Here is a 27943-nt window from a genome sequence, read left to right on the forward strand (position 1 = left end):
CCCATATACCACGGTACGTTCATCTAATCACAATCGCGTTACCAATCATGACCACCAGGTTCTCATCCTGTGATTGGAACAAGTACGATGAGAGCTCCCTCACCATTGCCTCCATTGTTTGGGATGGAGATGGACACAAAAAAAAATTGAGTGTTGCGGATGAAATTCATCTCTGGTTGGAGACGTCGGAACATAAAAAAATCTTGACGAGTCGATGATGGTCGGATCTGCAAGAAAAATCATAGTCGGAGATAACTCTAGTGAAAATTCTCCGATGTTCAAATCAGATTTTTCGTAATAGGAAGAGAAGAACTCATATTTTTGAGAAGGAGAGGAGACATATCTTTGGATCTCTATTTTATCTCTATTTATAGAGAGAGGTTGGAGGTGTGAGAGAGCATGAATTGTGAAAGATATTGTCTCCCATTAAATATCTTCGAGAGCCGTGCCTGGCAACGTCGCCTCATGGCACATGGGGGCCATCTCCATTAATAGCATAAGCTAACAAGCAGCGGCTGGAGAATATGGGGGATTTGCTCGACTCATGATTATTTCTATTTATTAATGGAGTGATGTGATGAGCTATAGAGAGGCCTCACGGGGCTTATAGCCAAAGCTGATTGTGGAGGCCGATGCAGGGATCAATAGCCGAGGATCGATCGGCTGAGAGTGAGTCGGCAACTGAAGCAGGGTCAAGGCCACCATGGGGTCCGTAGGCCAAAATAGGGATCTGACAAGCACAGAGAGCACGAGCACTCATGGGCAGAAGACAAGCATAGGAGTTCGGTCTCTCTTTGCTCTTCTTCTTCCACCACTCTATCTCTATCCTCCCTCTTCTTCAATTTTTTTTGTCTGATGTGGCTTATGGGGAATTGGGATAAGAGGGGGAGGCATCAATGCCTCTGTGAGGCTCAGGTGACCCAAAGCAATCCTTGGAGCACAGGAGGAGGCCGCTTGCATTGATTGTATCTGTTGACTTTGAGGGGATTGGAGAATAATATGGTCTCACCTCCCTCTTGACCACCTGCAGCCTTTAGTGAATGGGTGCAACCAGTTCTCAAGAAAACATCCTAAGGCCATCATGATAAGTTGCAGCCTTTAATGATCTGACTTGACGCTGCATAGAAAGCTCGATTGATGGCGACCGAATTAAGGATTGGAGGGGGCTGGTCTCGGGGGCCAGCAGCTAGCAAAGAACGTCGGGGTAGGAGCCGACGATCGAAGACTGAGTGGCCGATGTCACCAGGTCTCGCACAGGGGACGCGACCCAAAATATTTGTGCAGAGGCTGATCTCCCTAGGACGATGGGTTGTAATAGTGAATGACTTCGAGGCTGATTAGGAGTAAAGATTGGCCAAAAACCTTTAAGAGGTATAGATCATGGTATCCCTCGGATCGGTATTTAGGGCTTCGATAGTTTGACTTCAGACTAGGGGGCTCTATCTCTGATAAAATCGAGGTGTTGCTCTCCAGCAGTCTTATTATTATCTCTGTCTCTTTTTTCTTAAGTGCTTCTTTGAGACACTTAATTGGCAAGTTTCTGGACCAGCTATCAATGGAATTCAGATAGTCTCAAAGTACATTATATTAGATGAAACCAAAAGCACCAATTTTTTTATTATTTTGAGGGGACGAGATATTACCCCCAACAGAGAGAAAGAGACGGAAATACAAGGAGAGAGGGGGAGAGCCTGAGATGGACAAAGATAGAGAACAAGAGATTAAAATAGAGGTAGGGCTAGTTTTTTGTGAGAATTTTGGCACTTGGGCTCAACTATATCTGCATGAATTTTTTTTTCTTAAAAAAAAAAAGAGAAAGAGTTCACCTTAGACAACTACTCCATATTATCTATCACAGCACTTTGATAAACTTGGATCCCAATTAGGAGAGTGGACAATATTGCAATAATATGACAATGTAGGATTTATATTGCAGTAAATTCAATATGCGAGGAAATATTTGCAATTCTATATAAAATCATAATAATATAATAGAAAGTGATATGATGTAATATCAATCAAGTATTATTTTATTATTATAACAATATAATGCAACATAATAATGCAACAATACAATGCAATACAATATATTAGTATGAATATTTTGGTCACTATAAAAATTTTATTAAGTCAAAATAACTTTCCAACATCAACCAAGTAGTACTTTTGGAGAGTTCTTGGATAGAACTAATCCCAAAAGATGTTTTTAAGCTTTTCAAAAGATCAAGAAGTGCTTTTATTTTATTATTTTTAATTAATTTTTTTTATCAAATACCACCACTTGGCTTAAAATATTTTTAAAAATTAAAAAGCATTTTCTGGCTCCCCCAAAATATTCCCAGATGGGACCTATCATCAGATATGAACTAGGCCATCATTATCACTCCATGTATCTCACATAATCACACACCCATATGGTATAGATAGCATTTTGATCAATGTCGCACCAAATCCTATCATGATCAAAAGTTACAATACTTTAGGAGAAGAAACTAAACTGCAAAATTAGAACAAAACATAGTAGCTGAAAACATCTACATGAAAGCCAACGTTTTAGTATGGTACAAAGTGGTTAGCCCGCTTATTGTTTATACGGAAGCCCCGAAAAGGAAATGGCTCTCCACCACCAGCCCAAAGGAAGGCATCATCACAAACACCAGCAAGTTAGCACCAGCTCGTAGCATAGAGCCTTGCCCCACCATCTGCACCAAAGCAACCAATAAAACACACAAAAGAAGAAACTAAAGCCAAAAGAAAAATGTAAAAAAAAAAAAAAAAAAGATTTTTTTTTTTTTTAATAAAGGACTTCTCAATCACCATTTCAAGAGAAGGGAACGCTGCGGTTGATGGAAAAGAAAGGAGTACACAAGAAGGCACCTGGTTGCCATCTCCTGGGGAGGGAAGTGGAAGAATGGTAGCCGAATCCGTCCCTCCGGTGGGAAGAGGAACCGCCGGATTGCTACTGATGAACGGAAAGCCCCCGTCGCCGAAGGTCGGCGATGGAGCGTGCCCGTTGCTCGGCTCCAACGGGCCAGAAGAAGAGGAAGCAGCCTCCGGCGCGGGGGTGGGGGTAGAACGCGGGGAGCTGATGGCCCAGCCGTGGGAGGGAAAATCCCCGCCGGCGGTGGGCGGCGGGGCGACGAGTGTTGGAGCGAGGCCCGGGGAGGGGTCAGGGTTTATGACCCTCACGGGTATCTTCTCGCCCAACTCGCAGCTCCTCCTAGAGCTGTCCCGAGTGGAGAAGTAGTAATAACCGGGGCGGGCAGGATGCCACTGTGAGAGAGAAGAGAGAGAACGAAATTAGCTAAGTAGAATGGGTGGGAATTAACAGTAGCTGCAACCAACACCTAAAAAAAAAAAACAAAACAAAAAAAGAGCAGTAGCAGCAACCAAATCTAAATTAGAGGCTTCCTTTATCTTTTTTTCTTTATCTTTTTCTTTTTATTTCTTTTCCCATTTTATAACTTTGTTCTAAAGCCTGAAGAGAGTACCGTGAAATGGGTGGACTTGCTGCCGTCGTAGATGAGTGTAGCTTGGGAGAAGCTGCAGAGATCGAAGGCCCTTCTGTTGTAGAAGAGGTATAAATTCTGGAGGTGATGTTTGTGCTTGAACACTGAGCGGGGTAAGCAACAGAGTATAGCTTCGGAATTAGTTTGCGGGGAAAAGGAAATGAATATGGGACAGATGGGGAGGTAGGGATGGTCGGGCACCCACCTAGAGAGTCTCCAACATGAACGGTGGTGCCTTTCCGCTCGACGAGGCCGTCCATGACAATGTTATTCATGGGTTGAGATGGCTGGACGAGGAAGAGGAGTAAGAGAATGAGGAGATAAGGAATGGAGAGAGTTCCGCCATGCTGGATGGGGCTACAGTAAGGAAGTGTGGCCTCTCTGAATTATAGCTACTCTCCTTTCTCGTGAATCAGTGCGGTGTTGATTTGAAATCCTTTGAACAGCAAAATTTGTGTCGCGAGTCTTTGGCTCTGACAGCAGAGGGGTTCACCAGCCAGTAGGGGACAGGCCCTGAGTCAGAGGAGGCTTAGGAAACCGAGCGGTTAAAAAGCGAGAGAGAATCTAGGAAAGAAGGTTGGCATTTTAATGCGATGGTGGGAGTTAGTTTGAAGTGATTGGTTTTAGTAGTAGCTATTACTATAATCTAAACAAATTTTGAAGTGATTTAACTTTATCCGTGAGTGATTACTAGTCTATTAACCCCAACAAATTCATAGGCTATATCTTCCAGACGGATAACGAAGACATTGTACAGCAAGGCGTGATAGAGTTTTTGTTTCTCTCTCTTCTTCTTCTTCTTTCTGTGCATCCGTACATTCATCGACAATCTCGAAACGTGATGATGGGAATTCGACAACGCGATGGTCAAGAAAATGGTCAAGTCACTAAAGCCAAGAACCATCAAATTTTGTCGCCCAGAACTGAACCGAGGCAAGTCAATTTAGAGCTCAGCAAGCAGAAATCAAGTGATGAATACTGGGGCTCACACGTAATGAAAACGAATGCAGGCATTGCAATCTAGGTCCCTAGGTTTTCTGGGACCCCATGAGTTGACAGCTTAAGAAGGTATGGTCCCTGCTCTAGGATCCCTTGAGTTGACAGCTTGGGCAAGTATAGTCCCTGCTCTACCCAATCTTGAAAGAAAAATTCTTTATGCACCACAGCGGTGTAAAAAATTCAACATAAAATACATCATTTTATATAATTGATCTATATGATCATCACTTTTTAATGTATATTTAATATATATAATTTTATTTTTTTAAAAAAAATTACGACAGAATCATAATATAATTCAAAAAATTATAACATCATATTCATATTATGACTTTTTGTATCAAATTATTATTTCTTACATATAAAAATCATAATATAATCAATATTAAAGATGTTATAATATAATCTAAAATATCATAATATGAAAGATCATTTTTATCCAACTACTTTCAACACGTATTTCATGCTGTAGCTTCATTTTTTTGTTTAAAAATTTTAAATAATAAAAATATTTTTATTTTTTAAAAAAATTTATATACTCTGTAAATATTATGATATCCTGCATTATATTATATCTTATTATTTTTAGATACAAGATATCATAATATAAACATAAAATTCATAATTTTTTTAAATAATCGAAATATTTTCATCATTTAAAATTTTAAATAAAAAAATAAAATTATAAATATTAAATATATATTGAAAAATGATGACTACATATATTAATCGGACAAAACTATATATAACAGATTTTTTACATGCTCACGATGCATAAAAAATTTTTCACTTGAAAGATTTTCACGTGAACATCCATTCATTCTTTAATATATATATATATATATATATATATATATATAGAACGTAAGTACTATAATGATGTGATATGAAAATAATCCAGGTCATAATTGGCTCATCAGCAAAGACAAGAACCAACAGAAAAAAGAAACATATATAACCAGTAATCAGTATGCTGTAATGATGACAAGATGGAATTCTAATGTGTGTGTGGAAAACATAGCTCAACCCATCATGACTCTAATTATCTACGTAACAGAGACATGGTTATTGCAATCTACGCTGTCGCACTTTTCCAGCTAAAAAAACCTTGGAACGGCAGCCACCTTCCTGGTCCCATCAAAAAGACCACCTTCCCTAACTATTTTGTTCGCACTGATGACCTTTAAACACGTAAACGTATTCCTCTGAAATAGTCACTCGGCGAAGCCCTCTGGTGGAAAGAATAAAAAAAAGGGTGCCAGTATGCCACATCTTGTCGATTTCCTTCCCCTACACCAATGCCTACAAAGCAAGGAGGGGAAAATTTTCTCTCAATAATTGCATTTGGATGGGCTTAGCACCCTTCCACCGCTACATGGAGTGAGTTCTCCTCAGAGCACGAGGGGGCTGCTTCCTCTCGGTAACTGGGATCAGGTTCTCCAGAAGCTACAAAAAAAAATACAACCATTACTTGTTAGCATCATCTGATTCTTCATGTGAAAACTTATAAAGCAAAGCCAAACTAAAGTAGCAAAATAGGCTCATACTCCCACTGGACAATATCACTATCTCTCTCTCTCTCTCTCTCTCTCTCCTCCACCTCACACACACACACACACAAAGGAAAAAGAATATGAGAAAACAGGTTCTTAGAAAGGCACAAATGTGCTAATGCTATTCAAATTTTGGAAGATATCTTGTACTAAATAACAGTAGCTCATATTGTAAAGAGAACACAAAGAAGGATAAAGAGGAACAGAATAGGGCATTGTCAGGTACTCTAAGAAAGTTGATTTGAATTCTTGACCGCAAGTAAAAACAAGCAATCTTGTACTTGGATCTGAAACAAGTTTTAAATGGCCACAGAGCCTTAACATATCATAATTGACTTTCAAACCTATAGATCAAAAGCTATGCAGAGCTTGAACATCACATCTTAATTTGACCTTCAAATGTAAAGACAAAAAACTCCGGAATTTGACGCATGCAGCCAACATATGCTCACGACCTTTGTAATGCTATGGAATACGAACGATTTACTCACTCTTGCAGACTCATGACCTCAAAAGCCATGACACCTCGAGTAAATCTCATATCAGGAATATTATACTTATATGAAAAGTGACATACAAGAGTAGCATGCTTGCCCAATCCCTAGATATGGCCTTTTGAGAATGAATTGTAGGTATAGCATGCCTTAATCAAAATATGCTGAAATCCAGCAGACAATACAAGTTCAATGGGGTCACAGGGCAAACAGAACTCTTGCAGCAGGACAACCAGTACAGGTCAAATAACCCAACATTCATCCGGCACGTGCAGAGAAATATTTTTTTTTTAATTATCCCTGACATAGTTACTTTTGAACCATATTTCTTAATAAGAGATCATATAGGACATTGGAGTTATGAATCATTCTTCTGGTATTAGGCCTAGCTTTTCATAAATTCGTATCACATTTTCTTCTCCTGATAAGTGCTAAAAGATAGCTTTACAAAACCCAATGATAGTCAGATATAACAAAAACCTAATATCCCTTATCTATGGTTATCGGATGATACTAAACTACAAATAGGGCAATAAAATAAAATGAAAAAAGTTCAAGCCCTGTTGCAATGCCCGACCATCCTATAGTGTACACATGGATTTGCTGATTTCAGAGGGTCAAGAGGGAGGGTGAGGCGAAGTGACTGACCTCATCAATCACTATCAATTTCAGGATCAGACTCCATGTCATGAGTTGATTTCTGGGATACTCCATGTGATGAGTTGATTTCTGGTATCCCAGAAATCTTGAGATTGTGTATCACAACTCTTCTTTTCTCCCCAACTTCTTCCTCCTGTCTTCTCTCATTAATTCTTTCTCATTCATGTGGAAATATCACATAAGTGTACTTGAAAGTCGATAGAGACCCTTGTTAAGCATCTCAAGAATAAAAGTTCTTAGCTCTTTTAATATATAACAGTTTTAGCACTAGTTGTCCATGAAATCCCGGTCAAACACATGCTATGAAGTCTAAATTGAGAAATTATAACAATACCTTGTTGGGATGATAGAAAACAATAGCTTTTTGCAGGTGTAAAAATTAAACTATTTAAAAACAAGATGCCTCTGTTAGTTCTTCATTTTAAATCCTCAAATGGGCACCTTGACACATAATAATTGGACAGATTGTTGATAATGAGTTAATATAACAGATATTGCGTATGGGGGATGAGATAGTTTTAGGAAGAAACAAATGTAGATTGGAATTCAACAGAAAAAAAGGGGATAAAGGTTAATAGCATTCAAGTAGATACATGAAAACATTATCATCAAATATCGATAAAAAATAGGATCAAATCAAATTTTTTGTGGAAATTCATAAAGGCTCGAGGCTTCCTGAAACCCAAATGACAGATGCATGTGTTGAATGAGCTTCGCATTCTCATTTAAGCTGAAGCCGATTTGGGTCTAAGAATAAGAAGCAAATAACTCCAAAATGCATTTACATTTAATTTCAAGGCTGCAAAAGTCTAATGTTCCAAAAGGAAATATAATTTGACAATAATAGATAAGAAAAAAAAACTCAAGTTTCATGAGAATAAGAATCAAGATATGCTAGATTGTACATCCAATGTAACAAAAAACCACCCTCCAATTAAGTGCTTTAGCATTTTAGAAAAGATGGAAGAAGAGGAAACATGATGCTAGAAGAAGAAGGCTAGCGAATGTTGTCCTCTCAAATGAATTTAGTAATTCTACCCTTTGAGTGGAAAAAAAAAAGGGAGTGATTAGATGAGTAGATGTTAAAAACTACTCTTGGAAAGCTACCAAAAAAAAAAGCACATTTGGTGGAAACTAGGCCAATCCTAGATGAAAATGTACTCTTGGTTATCTTCTCTATCAGCTGTAGGTCTTTCTGTTCGGCATAGGAACCTTAGACAGCGATGCAGTTTATAAAACAATCCAACCACCTCTAGGACTGGCTGGTCTTACCCCGACTAACTTCACATGAGTCACTTGTTTGTTACACAGGTAACAACCACAACTAAAAATTGAGAATTAGAAACAGGTTGCAGAATTGAGGAAGATAATGGAATAAATATTGAGAATAGCCAAGAAAGTGTTGCTGCTGCACCTGTCACTGTTAAGCACTTCAAAGTGTTTCATCACTGTGGGAAACTAGATAATGTCGACAGGCCAGGTATGACTAAAAGATGTGCAAAATTTTGAAAAGGCCAAACCTGATGACCTGGCATGATACGATACAAAACCATGGACATCCCTACGTATAGACATACGCAAGGATGTCCCTGTTGAAGCCAAGATTAAATTTGTGTTCAAGGCTGTAAAAACCAGGAAATCCAGGAAAAAAAGGACAGAAAGAACGAGAAAGAATTCGAAAGGCTTACATTGACAAAGGAAACCTTTAACAAATCTCAATGGCTTAAAGGGAATAAAGCCAATGCCAAACGGTTGACACAGGACATAAAGGTTATGGTTAATCAGTTATGGTTATCATAACTTTATCTTCTGATTTTCCCATAAACCAGAAGCAATATTGTACAAATAAGAGTCGACCAAAAAATATTGATTAGAGTTAGACAGATGGAAAGACACAAATGAAAGCACAACTAAAGAACTCAAACATGCATGCTAAGGGACAAAAGTGATGGTGATGTATCAACTAGAAAGAGTTGCAGATGTAAAGGACTACAGCTTCAACGAATGGGAAGGAATTGTGACCACAATAGTAAGGACTAGAATAATGGTACAATATCTCATGCAATGTGTAGACTAAAGATAGACTTTTTCTTTTTGCTCCCAACAAAAGTATCTGTCCACAATGTTTCATTTCAAAAAATGTTAAGGCAACACAAGACTCCAAAAGAGATGTACTTAATAACTAAAATTAATGGAAAAGATGTATACACTGTGTATTTAACATTTACAGTAACAATAACATGCACTCCATCAACGATTATGCCATCGAGAAGAGACAAAAATGAAAATTGACAGTAAGTGAAGACACGAACCAAGAAAGCAAGAATCCAAAAGGACAGGAAAAGATTCACATTCTAAGGGAATAGAAGCAAGTGTAGCATACACAAACACAACTAAGAGATCAATCAGAAACCAAGAAAAGATTCACATTTTAAGGAAATGGGGCAAGTGTAGCATACACAAACAGAACTAAGAGATCAATTAGCAACTTGATTAACAACTTTTGATAAGTTAATCATGCCAATCATTTTCAGAACCTCACAACCGTGACAATATTCACATCCAAGTCCCAAATATTCTATATGGGCAAACATCACCATCCAATCTGCCATGCAACTCACCAGAAGGGTGTCTTTCCTCTTCAAAGAAAGGAATATTTACTCGTTTTGGCAAAAAGGCAACAACAAAAATGATGTCGAATGTTTGCAATGATGAATTTGAGATGTCTTTGTGCACCTAATTGAAATTCTTTTGCATATTCTAGTAGAATACACGGCCTAAACATATTCCATGGCTACATGATGTATATTCAATGGCTACATGATGTACAACATAATGTAATATGACTTAAAAGATGCATGATTTCTTCCAGTTTATATTAATTGTCTTACATCTTAACAATCAAGGTTTGTTTTATTGGTACTAGGCATCATATCTGTAGCTTACAAATATGGCATAGGTCACTATGGCATGTCCCCTTGCGGATGCATGGAATGCTGCATGATTCAATACAACAAACCTTGATAATAGTAGCTCAAGTAGTACAAAAGGAGTCCCGATGGGGTCCTTATAAGTAGTCCGGGGTACTTATAATTCGAAGAACCCAAATCACTAACTTTTCTACTAGCACCAAAAGTTTTCAAAAAGAAAAATCCACAAAAATCAAAACTCCATAGAATTAACTAGCATCAAAATTTCCTAATGAGACAAAGCTAGCTTAAGTTCCGAGACCTGTGCAAACCAGACCCGTGACCTGTGCAGACGGCAACCTGCATGATCCCATGACCCATGCACCCCAAACTCATGTCTCATATTGCACCTAAGTGTGGCAGCACCCAATGTAGTGTTTGAACCCACTTGCTCAGCATGTGAACTCCAGGCGCTCCGACATCATACTCCCCTCAGTGGAGAAGACTCGCCATTGAGTCTAGGTCTTCTTGGTTTTCCTAATCTTCCTAGTAAGGCAATAAATCAGCTACATTGGACATTGCAAATACACCATCAACAAAAAAGCTTGGATTATTAAAAAACCACAAGTACTTGGCTGTAGAATAAAATTTCTATGGTTGTAGCCATCATCCACAGTGACGATGATGAAGGAATGCCGGCTACCTTGATGAAGGGCTGATTATTGATTGCAGTGTAGCTTATCCAGAGTAAGTAGGTCTTGCCATAATCCACATTCAGCTTGGAAGTGTAGCAGAGCCACCAAATATCTAGAGAATCTTTAATTTTGACTTAAACTAGGCCAGCGTTCTTGTCACAGAAGCCCTTGTGCTTTCCACCAAGCATCCTTGTATTTGACAAGAGAGTAGTATTTTGACCTCCACCTGATGTTTTATCATAATTTCTCTGAGAAAGAGTGTTCTCTAGAAAGGATAACCTCTGGCATTCTGCTTCCATGTAGATAGAATCTGTTAGATTAGCTTTGAAGAGCAGGAAAAAGTAAGTACTTTAGACTACGGAAATATTGCATGCATGCCTAAGTTTAACAGTCTCTTGTTGCATTCTCTCAAAACTTCAGCCATCTTGAAGGAGATTGCAAAAGGTTTAAGATTGAATCTGTTTAAGCCTCTAAAGCAAAACCATATAACCTTTGACCTAAATACATGATTTTCAAGGCAACATATCTCTTTGCTAAATAATGGACAGCCCTTAGATGGCAATCTGCTTCCTCTCTTGACTCATGTTTATACACTTCGCAGTGTTCTCCACATGAAAACCATTGGCCTATGAAATTTCATCCTTGATTGAATTATTAGATGACATGAATTGATGATCTGAAAAACAGATCTTAGCAGGTTCTGAATTCTTAGTTGCATGAAGTTTGTTCTGCTAATCCTCTTGAAGAGCCCCTTCCAAGCTCACAGTAAAATTCACTAGAAATGCTATATTTTCTTGCACTACAGAGTCATCTCTTGGCACCTCCATGGTTCTTCCCTATCTTTGGTCTCGGAAAATGGCTAGTTGATTAAGATTGGTAATTCCATATCTATTGATAGTAGGCTCATTCATTGCTTTGTTTTTATTTGCTTTGTTTCTATTTGCTTTCTTGCACTACAGAGTCATCTCTTGGCACCTCCATGGTTCTTCCCTATCTTTGGTCTCGGAAAATGGCTAGTCGATTAAGATTGGTAATTCCATATCTATTGATAGTAGGCTCGTTCATTGCTTTGTTTCTATTTGCTTTGTTGCATCTAATTCAATATCTCACAAATCTTGCTCACGTTCCATAGCTGGTGGCAGAATTCATCTACTTCGATGTCTCACAGATCTTGCTCCCAAACACACTCTTCGACATTGGGGCAGTGGAGTGGCATCTTGAAACTCTGCTCTGATACCAACTGATGTAAGGTGTTGAATTTGGGCTGAAAACTTAAAAGAGAAAGGACATATAGACACAACCAATTGTAACAGAGTAGAAACCCCAGTACGGCATGTATGATGCAAGGTATTAGAATGGATGGACGATAGTTGGAAATGAAGCAGGGAAGGGCCACTCTCTTCCAAGACCACAAGCATCACCTTGGGCTGGTCACTCCAAGGATACAGCTCTCACATGCTCACAAATCCTAGAAATCCACCAAAGTCTTCAAACATATCCCACTCTTGTAAAGTTAAATTGTTAGAAATGGTTCTTAGAAAATTAGTATATGCCGCAGTATTGGTAGAGGCAGACCCCTAGCTGAACTACATTTCTTAGGTGCAGTTGACTAGTCCACACATGGATCAAATAAGCAACCTCATGACTTTTATGAAACTGCATATATCAGGTCAGTCTAACGCAGCCCATCTGGCTCAGTAGCCAGAGAACAGGGCACAACAAACAAGGGTTTCAAGTGTCCCTTAAGATTTCTCACCCTGTTCCTCTCTATATCAAAATCCCCAACCCTAATCCCTCAACCAGATACGAGCAGAGAAGTGAAAAGATGTGGACAAGATGCAAACAAAGACCTCTGGAATTAGCAGGTGACAACTTTCAACACCAGCAACCAAAAGCTTTGGTAGGCAACAACAATTAGGGCTGAGCAAAAAACCAAAACCCGAAGAAACCCACCCAATCCGACCAAATAAACATCGGTTTCAGTCGGTTGAAAGACATAAATCAGGTGGAATCGAATTTATAAAAAATTAGATTCGATTCTTACACTTTTAAACCGTATAAAACCGAACCCAACCAATGTAGTATTTCACAAACTCCCTTTCATTTTCGAACGGCGTCGTTTAGACTTCAATATTTCATTCTAAAAAACACCGCGTCATCTATTTAGATTCATAGGAATATTAATATTGAATTGTTGATAGAAGCACATCAATTTGAGACAATTCTAAAGTGGAAGCTTTCAGATATAGTTGCTTTTATATGAGTAAATATTTTTTTTTCTATTTTATTTTGTACAAATTTAAAAATAAGCCCAAAATTTATAACTTATAAGGTTTAGACCTTTTTTGCATTAAAAAAAAATGCAAATAAGCTTAAGTGGGCCAACATTGGGTCTAAAATCATCATTGGGTCAACATTAAAGTCCAAACCGACACAACCTTACAAACCCGCTGCAAATCATTCACTTTGGTTTCAAACGGTTTATACATGATAAATGATCGACAGCGAATTAAATTGTCTTCAATCTGATTGGATTCGATCGGATGAAATTTTTCTCTCAACCCGACCGAATCCGACCCATGCTCAGCCCTAACAACAATCAGATTAGAGGTTTTTTTCCTTTCCTTTTTTCCTTTGTCCCCGCCACCACTGCCTCTTTCCTCTACTACTGTTGCCTCCCCCCACATTCCCCTCCATCACTTTTATCACCTTCTCCACCTCCATTTTCTCTTCTTCTGCTCATCTTCTTCCTCTACTTTGGCCATCTATGTGTCCCTTCCTCTTCCATCTTTTCATCCTCAATTCCACATCCTTCATCTTTCGCCTCTTTATCCCTCCTCTTCTCCTCTAACTCAATCTCCCCCTCTACCTCCTCTCTCCCATTCCCATCTCAGTTCCTTGTGTCACTCTCTATTTGAGTTGGTAATGATTATAATAAATATGGCTATTTTTGTCATCATTATGAATGGACATTGCTTGGTGTAGTGGTAAAAATCTTGGGTTGACAAGCACAATGGGCGGGTTCGAGTTTTGGAACCGACACTTTGTGCAAAAGAAATAGCAAAGATTAGGTATGTCCCCAGTTAGCCCCTGTTAGGATCCCAAATTGCTAAGACCATAAATAGATAATAGCCTTTTCTATTATGAATGTGCAGTGGTTATTATTGTTGTTGTTTTCAAATTTTTGCTCTTATTTTATTGTCATTTGTTATGTTATTTTGTAGCTGCTCATGTAGTTTAGTTGTTCACTAATAACTTATTGTTATTACCGCTCTGGCTATCACATTGTTATTGTCATTGTTAATGTTGTTTTTATTCTTATTGCTATTGTTGATCTGTTATTGTTTTTGTTGTTGTCATTAATTGTCGTTACCACTGCTATTGTTGTTATTGTTGTTCTTGCTGCAGTCTTGTTTTTATGATTGTTTCATAACTAGTATTGTAATCATCCTTTTCTATCACTATTTTCTGCTATTATGTTTTTTTTGCTGATCTATTTTGAATTTTCTACCTATTTTATATTTATATTTATTTTAAAGAATTAAATATATCAGCTATTATACGGTCATCATTGCTTGCATACTGCAGCTGCCTTTTAAAGCATTGCTCTCAGCAATTACTAATAATTCAAAAACAACTACTAATGCAAATATGTTCATCTTTATTCTGCAAATGATTGATGTAATACACTCTGCCAAGTGCTTTCTCCATGATGGAAAATCAAGAAGGAAAGCACATACAGAAAAATACACATACAATATGGAAACTAATTCAAGTTTAACATGGTAAATAAAGGTTGATATTGATGGTTGGTAACCTGTTTGTTTAAATAACCTGAACAAGAGGAGGAGGGAAAGATTTTAGGTGAACTATATGTTGAAGCAAGATCACTAAGGATCATTAGGACAGTCGTTGAGTGGGACTACAAGAGTGAACATAGAAAGAGGAAGAGAGGATCTAGATGTGGTTTAAAGTTGAAAAAAGAAGATCAAGGATTATTTGGAAGGTGGATAAGTGAGATATGAGAGATTGTACAAGGAAACATAAACAGAGAAAGAGTGGGGCAAAAAACATGGAAAAACAAAATAAGGACATAAGTTTAGATATATTTGGTAACAGAAGTTGATAAGTACAATATTCCTAAATTCAACTGCATCCAAAAAAGAACATAAAGAATGCAGCCAATAATGGTAGAACTTAAGATTAAGAACTCACTAGTAGAAATGATCAGAAAAGATGCTAAAAGAAAATAAAGAATGTAAATCAAGGCTAAGGACAGCTACAATAGGGTCATATTTGCTTGCATTGTCTTGCACAGGGCTATATCAAGTTATGCCAAACTGATGTGCTAGGATATGCACCACAGTTATCTCCTTTCTTTGCCTATTTTTATTGCCCCTCCCAATCCTAAAAGCAATCTCTCAATGCATTTGCATTATATATATATCTATATATATATATGTATACATGTATACATACATATATATATATATAGATAGATAGATATATGTATATAAATTACATACATATATATATGTATGTATACATGTAGATATATATATATAAATTACATAATATATATATGTATGTATACATGTAATATATATATATATATATATATATATATATATATATATATATATATATGTATTATATGTATGTATACATGCATACATACATATATACATACTATACGTACATAGTACATAATACATACATACATACATATATATATATATATTATATATATATATATATATAATATATATACATACATATATATATATATATATACATATATTATATATATTATACATACATATATATATATATACATAATACATATATAATATATATATATATAATATATATATATATAATATATATATATATATATACATGTGTACATGTATATATATATATATATATATACATGTACATGTATATATATACATGTATACATACATACATACATATATATATATAATATAATAATATATATATATATATATATACATGTGTGTGTGTGTACATGTATACATACATACATACATATACATATATATACATACATACATACATACATACATATATATATATGTGTGTGTGTGTGTGTGTGTGTGTGTACATGTATACATATATATATACATGTACACAAACACACACACACACACACACGTGTATATGTATGTATATATATATACATGTGTACATGTATGAATATATATATACATGTGTACATGTATGTATATATACATTACATACATACATACATACATATATAGATATATACATGCATGCATGCATACATGCATACATACATACATACATATATATATATACATATGTATATCTATATGTATGTATGTATGTATGTATATATGTATATATATATGTATATGTATATGTATACATGTATGTATATATATATATATATATATATATATATATATATATATATATGTATACATGTATGTGTGTGTGTGTGTGTGTGTGTGTATCGGATAACAAAAACAATAAAATAAGGCATCCTGACACATTTCATATATTATTTTTTGAAATTGTTAATTTTGGAACATATTAACAAATATGCACATAATATGAACTACAATAACTCTGCTAATGCCAATAGCAAGTTAATCAATAACCAATGAGAATAAGATATAAGTTATAGGAGAAAGTAATCTTAAGCAATCACAGCCAAACACTCATCAATCTTGTTATAAGCACTTCAACTGCTTCTCACTGTTCCTTTATACCTGTCCTTTATAATTTTAATTTAGCATCAAAGTACATCATCCCACTCAAAGCCCTATTATACCTCCTGTGGCACTTACAATATCATCTGTCCAGACAAGTATAAACCAATGCATGGAATTATCTCACAGGCTTCTAATCTTTTTAAGAGTAATGTAAGCATGAGTATAAGCTAGATGACTTGCTTTTATGGAATAAACAGATTGGTTTAAGATTGCTGCCATTTCTTTCTCAATATTTGATCCATCAGACTCCCATAATTTCTTAATGTGATTCATAATCTTAATTCACAATAATTGGAGTGATTTTTTACATCACCAGTAGTTTTAAAATAAATACCATCATACTTCTTGAATCATTTGATATTCTCCTTACATTCAAGATCTCATTTAATGAGCTAATTGGCCAATAAAAACTCTAAGTCTTCTGTCCAAGTTTTGATTATTATATCAGCTTGGCCCAACACGGCAACCATTGGATCGTTTACAATGCTACTTCTGCTTTAGTTATCAAATTGTATCACCAGAGACATGCATTCTCTCAAATTGAGGTTCATCTATTCCATTAATCAACTCACTGAAAATTGAGAGATGACTTTTGTGCTTACACTTGATTTACTATTTTCATTTTTCACCATATTAAAATACTTTTTTAGGTACCATATTTAAACTAAATCTCAAGATTCCTATTTCCTCATTTCAGCAGATAGACATTTCTTCTCTTTCGACCTATAACAAAATCATTATAAAGATTAGGAACTGTTAGCATTAAACGATTTAGATAATATATCCCAATGATCGGGACTAGTAAGGCTTACCTTTATAGTTTCCAGTCTTGTTGGCATTTTGTTTTAACGCTTCCTTAAACTGGAACCTTTTTCCCTTGGTTGCCTTTCGAATCTGGACCAATCGCCCATTACATGTCCGTTGTTCACCTCTAGTTCTTCCTTGAATAATTATGTAAGACCATATAACATGATTATCGATATGGCCAGCCACAACTCGCTAGTAGAATCCCCATCATCATGTCTCCAACCTTGAAATCCTAAAATGATCACCATTTGGCATATTTCAAATTATATATTTTTAATTTCCCATCAATATTTACCAAGTCAAAGTTGTTCAACAGACATATTTCCATCTAATTTCAATTTCCTATCTGTAACAAATAAATGTGGTTCTTCTTCCCTATATTTTCAGTTTGATTGAAGCATAACAATATTCCTCAAATCGATGCTTGAGGCTCTTGATTTCCTGCTGAAATCTCTTCAATTTTAGTCTGCTTCAAAAAATACCTAGTATAGCATTGTTTATCTTTTTGAACATCACCCCCAACCCTGCACCACACCCCCCCCAACCCAACCCAAATTATTTATTATAAAAAAAAAAAAAAAACAAATGAATCCTCCGGTTTGTCCTTCTTTGCAATCAAACCAGAGGTTCAGCAATGTAACCTGAACATTGTCAGACCATTCATTCAAGTTCCTGATTTGATCACCTAGGTATTTCTTTTTAAAAGAAATGTTGATTGTATTCTCAATTTTGATGAACTATGCACCACCTTTCACCTAAATACCAAAGTCCAGATTGCGAAGCCAAATATTATCAAACCTGTTAGGTTATGAAACAAAAATATAATTCTGGCATGAATCAACTTGGGAAGTGCCAATCTAGACATAAGAAAGTGTTCCTCTAAATCAAAAGAAACTAGGAAACAATATGCTCTTGCACAGCACTTGCTTTATTTTGAACCAGGTAGGGAGAATATCTATCATCTTATTGATAAGATCAAGTATGTAATCACAACCTTGGCATTTGGCCTGGCACCTCTACTCTCAAAGGGAAATCTTTTCATGTTAGAATCTCCTTTGACACCAAGTTCGATCATCGAATATTAATACCAAACACAGCAACATGATTAATGGTGAAATTCTAGCTAGTTGTGCTCCTGAACTCCTACATTAAGTTCCATATGTACTTCTTCCTTGGTAATCTCATTGTTCAGCAAATGCTGGAAAGCAGTTCATATGAATCCATCAGCGCTGGGAGTAACGGAAATCATCATTGGAACCTTCCCTTAACATCCCTATACTGATAATGCATGTAAGGCTACTTTCCACAGGATATGGAAAGCATACACTATTCCATGACCCTCATAAGCTTTTTATTAGCTTAGTGTCCACATGTTCAATATTCATATCACATTTTCTGCCTGTAATTGAGATCTTATTCTACTATAAAGATTTTTTGGTTCCATCTTGTTCCATTATAAACCATTTGAAGTGCTCTTTTGTTTCAAATCCAATTTTTACACCCATCACCATGTAGTTCATTATGGCATGATTTATATTTTTTTAAGAAAATACTAAAGATATGAATATCCAAATTTTGACATATTTATGATATTATCAAATTGATCAGTAAAAATATCGGAAATAAGCTTCCATTGACTCATACACATGCATATAGAAACACATGTGAACACAAACATGCTCTGCCTGTGCGTGCGTGCGTGTGTGTGTGTGTGTGTATGAGAGAGAGAGAGAGAGAGAGTAGTATATCAATTTCAAAAAGCAGTGTATGATTTCAAAAACTTTCTCAGACATGCCATATGGCGCTAAAACTTTAAGATAAGAAAAAATCTGATCAAATAAAGTAATGTGGAGGATAGTTAATTATGTCTAGAAACTTGTCAACCCATCAATTAAGTATAAAATATGTATTCACCAAATGGATTTCACCAGTTTTAGAAAGATGCAATAACTATGCTCACATTGATCAATCAAATACTTATATCCCAAATCACGATAAATGAGTAACTTTTAAGTAGAACATGTACCTGTTTAAGCCTCTGCCTGTGGACCTCCTCCTGCAATTCATAATAAGATCAGATAATAAATTTAAAATGATGATCCAGCAACAATAAGCATTAACGATACATTTTAGTCTACTGAGAGAGAGAAGATATATTCTCGAGTTTCACACTGCATAAACTTATGCTAGACATCATGTCTCAGTACCACTGAATATGGTGGTGCCACAAAATGTTGTCTATAAAGCAAAGAAATCCCCCGGCTGATGCCAACTCAAAACCCAGGAAAATTAATATCTCAATTTTTCATGTGAAAAATCATATTTAATTTGAGACTGAGTTTTATGACATAACACACCATCTAATTAACAAATACTGAAATACATTGTGCATGAAAACTAATGCCTTCACCAAAGAAGCATAAGAACCCCTCATCCCACTCCAAACCGCTCAACAGGAAGAGGAAAAAGAAAGGAAAAGGAAAAAGATAAATAGAATTAAAAAAAAAAAAAAAACTCTGGTCTATCAACTAATACCGTATTAGAACATGAAGCATACTGGGGGAAAAAAATCTTATTTTCCATGTAATAAACACTCCAGTCCCAGGCTAAGCAACGCATGCCACATATCAGCAATTGCAACGAAATAAACATGAATTCTTCCACCACATAACAACTTCTACCAAGAGTACAATGCAAATCAAAGCATAAGTGTACTCAAAAGACAATAACATGATATACAACTAACCAAAGCAGTACCTGTTCTCCCAATAGCCTCGCATTTTCCTCCTCCAGGTGCGTAACTATAGATTCAAGTTCCACAGTATAAGCCTGAAAAAATTTACACAGAAACATATATAATAGAAACCCGACGCATTTAAGCCAAAATTTACACAAAGACGTATATAGATAAAATCTGACACATTTAAGCCATAATTAATTATCTTATTCGTTAATCAGCTTCCATAAATTATATCTCTAACCTGTTTCCTCTCCCTCGACCTCGCTGCGGACTCCCTGTTCTTGATCATTCTTTTCTGCCTCTGTAGCGCCGCCCTGTCCACCGGATCGAGCACCTGTCTCTTCCTCCCCCTCCCTCCTCTCCCTCCTCCCCCAGCCCCAGCCTCCACCCCATTTCCAAACCCTAGCATCGGATTCTCGAGCGGCAATTGAGCCTGCTGCTGACTAAACCGATCATTCATCACCGCATCCACCCCAAACCCGCCCGCCGCCACCGACCCCGGAGGAACCCTAACGTCCTCCTCCCTCACCGCCCCCGCCCTCGCCAAGAAGTCCTCCAGCGTCATCTCCCCGTTCGCTGCCGCCGCTTCCGCGGCCGTGGCGTCCTTGTACCCCGATCCATCCCCTCCTCCATCCACCTTCCTCCCTCCGGAGATCTCCCTCCACACCTCCTCCACCGTCTTGCTCCCGATGCTCCTCGGCAGCGAGGAGCTCCCCTCCCGTGCCAGCGGCGGCCCCTGCGTCTCCACCAAAGGGGGTAGCCGGCGACGCCGCCGCAGCTGTGCCGTCGCCGTAGATGTTGCGAAGGAGGTCGTCCATGTTCATGGATCCCAAATTCTTGGCCTGGTCGCCGCTCATCGTGAGAGAATATATGGAGGGCTCGCACGCGAGATCCGAGTTCGCCGTCGAGGACGACTGCATCACCCTCGACGACGCCATCCGCGGGTCTCCAGGCCTAGGGTTTTGGTTATCGATCACAAATCTCTCTCTCTCTCTGTCTCTCTTATCTCCACTTCTTGCGCCGCTTGATGGAACGATCTCGAAGGAGACCTCTCCCCCTCCGAGTGCCTGGTCTACGGAAGCGAGGGACCCGAGCGGAAATTTATGAAGCCCCGGGGTCTCAAGAATACCGGGAAGCGGTTTCGGGAGTTGCCACAAAAGGCAAAGATAGGGCCCGGCCCGGGGCGGTTCGGATAGCCGTTTAGCGGTCAGGTAATCTGGTCACCGGACGCGGAGCCAAGCGAAGGTGACTCTTCGCTGCGTTGCGCCGGTGCTGCTCTCGAAACAAAATGGAGGTAAGACGACTAGACGGTGAGATTAGGTATGGCAGCGGCCACCGGCCAGATTTTCTTGGTAGTTAATTATTTCCATCACGGCATTGCCGTGCCGCGCCACGCCAAATAGGCCTTGGTTCGTATTTTTGTTTCGACTTTTTACCACCGGATAAGGTACGACGTGTAGTAAAAGAATTTTTCATAGAGGACATGAAAACAATCCACGTGTACATCAATATCCGTGCTTCGATGTGGTCTGGATCGCCGCAGTCCAGTCGTCTCGTCTCGTGGTTAGCCTGACAACTTCTGCTCCACCGACTGCGGTTAGACTACGTTGCCTAGCTCCTGGACCGACTACCAGGCTCTAGCGTCTGTCTAATTATTAGATGGGTAGGTCCAATGGACCATTCCAATAGCCGCTAGATCAAACTGTTATCTACCGTTCATGTGCCCCGCATTTGGAGTGGTCCACTGGACCTGGTCCATGATATATACGGAAGCTGATGCGAAGTGATGCCATTTGCATTGCTATGGTCGGTTGGTTGCGGTTAATTTGTACACTTGTACTCGTAGCGGATGCTGGTCGGGGTTTGGTCTTTGATAAACGCCGTTACTAACAAGCAATTATATAATAATGTTTTTATATATAACCTATATAAAACATGGGCAATCATCAACGTCACCATTATCAAAGCTTTTTCCGAGTCAAAAAGGATGATATGAATATATTTAATGTAGTAGCACCTGAATTTAACATATGTGCAATATAGTTAGGGACTACTATTCCTCTATAATTTCAACGAATAATGGTTATTATAACGTGGCAATAAAATGCTATAGCAGGCTGAGCTCATATTCATTGGCAAAGTCAATAACGTTAGGTGTTTTTTAAGTTACGCCTGCAATTTATCTTTGAAAATGAAATAAGTTAGTGTCCTCTTGACACATTTCAATATTAGACATTTAAAAAACTGAAGAAAAATCCGAGTGCATAACTGCAATGAGGGGAAAAGGCTGCAAATTTTGTTTCGGGGCAAATGCTTGCACAAATTATCATCATGAGATGGTTGTCCCTTCCTTTTGCATTGGTCTTTATAGGTACTATCTTATCATAATAAATTTATTTTTGAAAATGAAATAAGTTGGTGTGATTTGCAGGAACACATTTCAAATTTAGATATTTAAAAAATAAGAAAAATAAAGGATCCACATGTAAATAATAATTAGGGATGGTGATGGATTTGGTTTGTGGGGCTTGGCTCAAGTCAAATAAAAACAGAATCTCCATCAGTTTAGATAAAATCTAAGATGAGGCAACAGACTCTCTACATGTACTGATCCACTGATGATTCTGGATCACCCTTACTGGCCTAGATTTAATTTATTTTACAACACTCCATTCTTAATAGATTTAACCTAATCTATCAAATTCAATTTTTATAATTATTATGGAATATTTTTCAAAATAATTTTAACAACTAGTATGAATTTAAAAAAAAATACTAACCATTCAAAAAAATTACTATTGAAGATCATGATAATCCAATCTTACTTCAACCCAACTAGAATTCTAGTTGATCTGAGTCAAATCAAAACTCTAACCCATGCTCAACCTTGTTAGAAAAATCAAAACAAACCAAACCAAAATAAAGTTATCTTGGGCTCGTGCCAAGTTAATTTTTTTCCCTTAATAATAATATCAAATTTCAAATGAAAAAAAAAAATGAATGCACAACTGTGATGAGGAGGAATAGAGTAAAATTTTATTTTATAATTTTTATTTTATTTTATTTTATTTTAAATAGAATTCTAGTTGATCTGAGCCAGGTTAAAACTCTAACTCATGCTCGAGCTTTGTTAGGAAAAATCAAAACAAATCAAACCAAAATAAAGTTATGTTGGGCTCGTGCCAAGTTAATTTTTTTATCCGTAACAATAATATCAATTTCAAATGAAAAAAAAAATGGATGCACAACTGTGATGAGGGGGAATAGAGTAAAATTTTATTTTATGACTTTTTTTTTGAATTTTTAGCCATAAGATATTTGCATAAGATTGTATAATCTTAAAATGGGTGTATTGCTAACTTAACCTATATGCAACTAACAGCAAATACAAAGCCTCGAAGTTGATTATCTGATTCCAACTAAAGTGATAGTCCATTCAAATTGAGTGGGCTACCTTAGTCTATCATAATATCACCATTTCATAAGCACAATCTGCTTATTAAAAATTAAGCTGTTGGGATATACCAACTGACCCTATATACCGACTTATTCTTGAAACGGTCCGATCGATGCCCGACTCTACCCACCAGACGGACAGACGACTCCGATAATGACTGTCGGCAATATCCAGTCAAAGGTATGCTGGTTAAACAGCCAATACTATTTTCAACCGGCCGAGCAGCCGAACCCATATCACCGACTCACTGTCGGAGGTGGCAGCGACATCCGACTTTCACAAGGCACCAGATCAGCCGATGGTTTTTCGAGTCATCACCCAATGTCCGGCAATCAAATACCGACATATAGTCGGCCAACCCGTCCAAACGCCGCACAACCGCATGGGCTATTGTCCTGCCAAGGAATGCTGTATGACTGTCATGGGGCGTTGTCCTACAAGGACATGGGTTAATTCTAATGACTGACAACCCACGATGATTTGATAGCCCCGACGATTTGACAACTTTCTAGTTGTCTACACCATTAATGGCGGGTCATACCACATTCTACTATAAAATGGGGTAAGACACAGTTTTGGTAAGCTCGCTCTCTCTCGCTGAGCCCCTGATTTTTTCACTGTTGCCTAGTCTCCTCTCTGACTTAAGCATCGGAGGGTCCCGCCGAGACATCTCCGGTCGGCGAGGACTTTCCTTGCAGGTGCACGTTTCCGGTGATCAGGCGACGAGGGATTGGCCGCAACAGATTTGGCGTGCCAGGTAGGGGTCGCGGCGCGGCAGCGGTAAGACAGCAGCTTCATAGAGCTTGAAAAATCTCTCAAGATGACAAAAATCAGGGCTCAGCGATCGAGAGCTACCAGATCGGTGAGTACTCTTCCTCGGGAAGAGGCCCCTCCTTTACTCTCCATGGCAGAACCCAGCTCTCCGCATCCTGTGGTGACCACAGAGGTATAGATTGCGGTGATCGTGCGGCAAATGATTGTTATGACGGACGCGGTCAAAAACCTCCAACAACAACCAACCTAGTTGCCGCAACCACCGGCGGAACAACCGGTGGCGCACCCGATGCCGTCCAGAAGCAGCCGCCGACGCCCGTGTCAACTTCCGTCTCCTCCTCAAGAGCAGCCGTCTCAGCACTCCCATGAGAAGGGGGAGGCGGCCACGGTGCGACACCCATCGGTCTCGGCATCCCTCTCCTTCCTAGCTGGAGCGAGCGAGAAGGAGAAGCGGCGCGGACATCATCCGCCTCCCTCTCAAATTCGTCGGGAGGTTCGACCCTGGGGTTTCTCAACACGATGGTTGGACGACTACGAACGTAAGTTCGAAGAAATCACCATCGGCTTGTCCAGCTCCAGGCGGATGGTCAGAAGTCTTCAAACGATGTCGACTTTCAGACCACCAATCTCTCTCCTGATTTATCCTCGACGAATCAATCCCTAGTCAGTTCAAATGCCTCATGTGGAGCCTTACGACGGCTCCACCGACCCAGTTGACCATCTGGAGAGCTACAAACTCTCATGACAATTCAAGGGGCAACCGATGCCTCCTCTACATCGGCTTCCCTGCCACACTTCATAAAGCTGCCAGGGTCTGGTACTCCGCCTCCGCTCAGGAGGTATCCACTCCTTCGGACAGCTCGAGTATTCTTTGTGGCCATTTCAGCACCAACCGAAAATCACTACGAACCTCGGACGTCTTTTCTCTCTCAAGCAGGAGAAAATGAGACACTCCAACACTTTGTGGCCGATTCAACGTGGCCACATTGAGGTTCGGGATCTCAACGAAGACATGGCTATCTGGCCATGAAGAGGGGCTAAGGGGGTTCGATTCATATATTTCTTTGACAAGACCCTCCCCCGGAATATGTCGAATTGCTGAGCACCGTACAAATACATGCCGCGGACGAAGAGCTTCGACCGGCGCCTGACCGAGAGTAAGGGCCAGAAGGAGAACGGAAAAAAAATCGGGCTCCTACTGAACCCAGCAGACCCCTGACGATAAACGGGTCTCGCCCCGATGATGGAGCTCGAGATCGCTCCGACGGTAGAGTCCGAGACCGATGCATCACAGGTATGACTCCTACACCCCTCTCTCGTCTCGTGAGCAATCTGATGGAGATCGAAGGAGCAAAATATCTGCGATGGCCTCCGCTCTGAAGGCAAAGGGCCGCGATCGAAGAAAATACTGTCAATTCCATCGGGGCACGGTCACAACACCGAGCAATGCATCCAACTCAAGGATGAAATAGAGACCTCATACGATGAGGGTATCTCAAAAAGTATCGAAAGGACCCACCGACTCGACCTCTTTCCGACCGACGACCCCAACCGACTGAAGAGGCAGCAAACAATCACCTACTGTCGGAGTCATCAACATGATCTCCAAATGACTGGACGAGGGACGACTGCTGAAGAGGAGTCGACGAAGAAGCCCATCAGGATGATGTAATCATTTTTACAGATGAAGATGCTTGAAGAATCCAAACTCCCCATAATGACGCTATTGTTGTCTCGACAAAATAGCAATTATGATGTAAAAAAATTCTTATTGATAATGGAAGCTCGACTAATATTTTATTTTACTCGACTTTCTTCTGAATGCGACTGTCGACCGACTGACTCAGGAGAGTCTCTATGCCCCTAGTAGTTATCCCGGGATGTCGTCGAGTGGAAGGAGAAATTGCCTTCCTGTGACAGCTGGGGCCGAACCATGACAAAGCACCGTCTACTTGACCTTCACGGTCGTCCGAGTACCTTCAGCCTACAACGTCATACTTAAAAATCCGGACTAAATGCTTTCAGAGCTATAGTCTCGACGTATCACTTGCTGGTCTAATTTTGACTAAAATAGAGCTGTAAAAATACGTGGGGATCAACGGCTCGCTCGGCGATGCTTCAAATCTAACTCAAAATAATAAATCAAAGATTTCCTCGGTCGATAAGTTGGACCAACGAAAAGAGGAAGAATGGGTGAACGACTGAACAGCTGATTTTCATCCCGATGGCAAAGAATCCTGAACAGGTGATCTGGGTTGGGTCGCAATTGTTCGATCCGAAGCAACAGCAGCTGATAGAGCTATTGAAAGCCAACGTCGACATATTCGCTTGGTCGGCAGTGGATATGTCCGGCATCCCTCCAAAATAATGACTCACGACTCAACATCGCCCCTGGCATGAGGCAGTGAGATAGAAGAAACGTCTTTCACCCCGAAAGACAGAAGGCCATCGATGAGGAAGTAGACAAACTACTCGAGGCGGACTTCATCAGAAAAACCACATATCCCGACTGGCTCGCCAATGTCGTCATGGTGAAGAAAGCCAACGGGAAGTGGAGGATTTGTATGACTATACCGACCTGAATCAAGCCTGTCCGAAGGACAGCTTTCCACTGTCGAAGATCGATCAACTATAGATGCGACATCCGATCATCGACTGCTCAGCTTCATGGATGCCTTTGTCGGATATAACCAGATCTGATGGCCCGAGGATGAAGAGCATACGACCTTCGTGACGCCAAGAGCCTTTACTGTTACAGAGTGATGTCCTTCGGTCTGAAAAATATCGGAGCCACCTACCAGCGACTCGTCAACCTACACTAATGGAAGGCCAGCGCTGGTGATGAAACCTCTTAAGTTGAAGCCGCGCTCCTTCCACAGTCGACTCTCGATCAGCGCGACTGGCTAACTTGCTGACTTGACTTCGACTAAGAAGGACAAAATGTCAAGACGACTGAGGTCGCATTTGCAACATACCGACTTGATCACGATCGGTCGAAGGATATTCGGCTTGCCACCGTTTATCATATATCACGATGTATACGCCGACCAAGGGTCGGCAATGGATATTCGATTTATTATCGTTATCCTTACCGAATACGTCGGACACTACTCGACTATCAGATTTTACGGAATGATCGTGTCAACAAACTACATTCGGAGATTGGTCGACACTTGGCTCGACGTGCACGCCCGACCAAGGTCTAGGTGATGGACGCTCGACCTACAGTCGACACCCAAGCTAATTGCATCGAACACTCTCGATCGTTGGATCCTACGCAATCTGTATGACAGTCAGGATGCCGGTCTGCGATCGGAGCTTGCTCTGCCTTAGCATGGCGCACGCTACTGACTACCTTGATCAACTATGCTTGATCTCACCGAACGTCCTAACGAGGTATGTCGGATCTACGACCTATACCCTCGGGATGTCTCGACGAGATATACATTTTGAACCGCATGCAGAGAAAAATTTGAAAAGTCTTCGATTTCATTTAGTTGAAGTTAGACTTACAAAATTGGATCGAAACCGATTGCAAGTATCAAAGGCGAAACAAAAACAAAATAAAAACAATAGAGCAGAAC

General features: G+C 39.1%; 2 protein-coding genes across 3 annotated transcripts; both read right to left on the reverse strand.

The window, feature by feature from the left end:
- Positions 1 to 2394: 2394 nt before the first annotated feature.
- LOC105037497 (uncharacterized) lies at positions 2395 to 4684 on the reverse strand. 2 transcript variants are annotated; one of them, XM_073243520.1, is made up of 4 exons: positions 3715 to 4684; positions 3492 to 3613; positions 2818 to 3273; positions 2395 to 2702 (listed from the first exon to the last, which is right to left on the reverse strand). In XM_073243520.1, the coding sequence occupies exons 1-4, from the start codon at positions 3782 to 3784 to the stop codon at positions 2589 to 2591; spliced, it is 762 nt and encodes a 253-aa protein (XP_073099621.1). In that variant the 5' UTR covers positions 3785 to 4684; the 3' UTR covers positions 2395 to 2588. The 2 variants fall into 2 exon arrangements, with proteins under 2 accessions (XP_073099621.1, XP_073099622.1); XM_073243521.1 differs by having other exon boundaries at positions 2878 to 3273; positions 3715 to 4680.
- Positions 4685 to 5442: 758 nt separating this feature from the next.
- LOC105051995 (bZIP transcription factor 12-like) lies at positions 5443 to 21470 on the reverse strand. The gene is given in 5 exon segments (XM_073243163.1): positions 5443 to 5954; positions 19415 to 19444; positions 20146 to 20217; positions 20370 to 20865; positions 20867 to 21470. Coding segments are annotated over 5 exon segments (873 nt in total). The 5' UTR covers positions 21067 to 21470; the 3' UTR covers positions 5443 to 5879.
- Between the last annotated feature and the right edge of the window lie 6473 nt (positions 21471 to 27943).

Source organism: Elaeis guineensis, chromosome 9 (genome assembly GCF_000442705.2).
Source record: "Elaeis guineensis isolate ETL-2024a chromosome 9, EG11, whole genome shotgun sequence".
NCBI classification, from domain to species: domain Eukaryota; kingdom Viridiplantae; phylum Streptophyta; class Magnoliopsida; order Arecales; family Arecaceae; genus Elaeis; species Elaeis guineensis.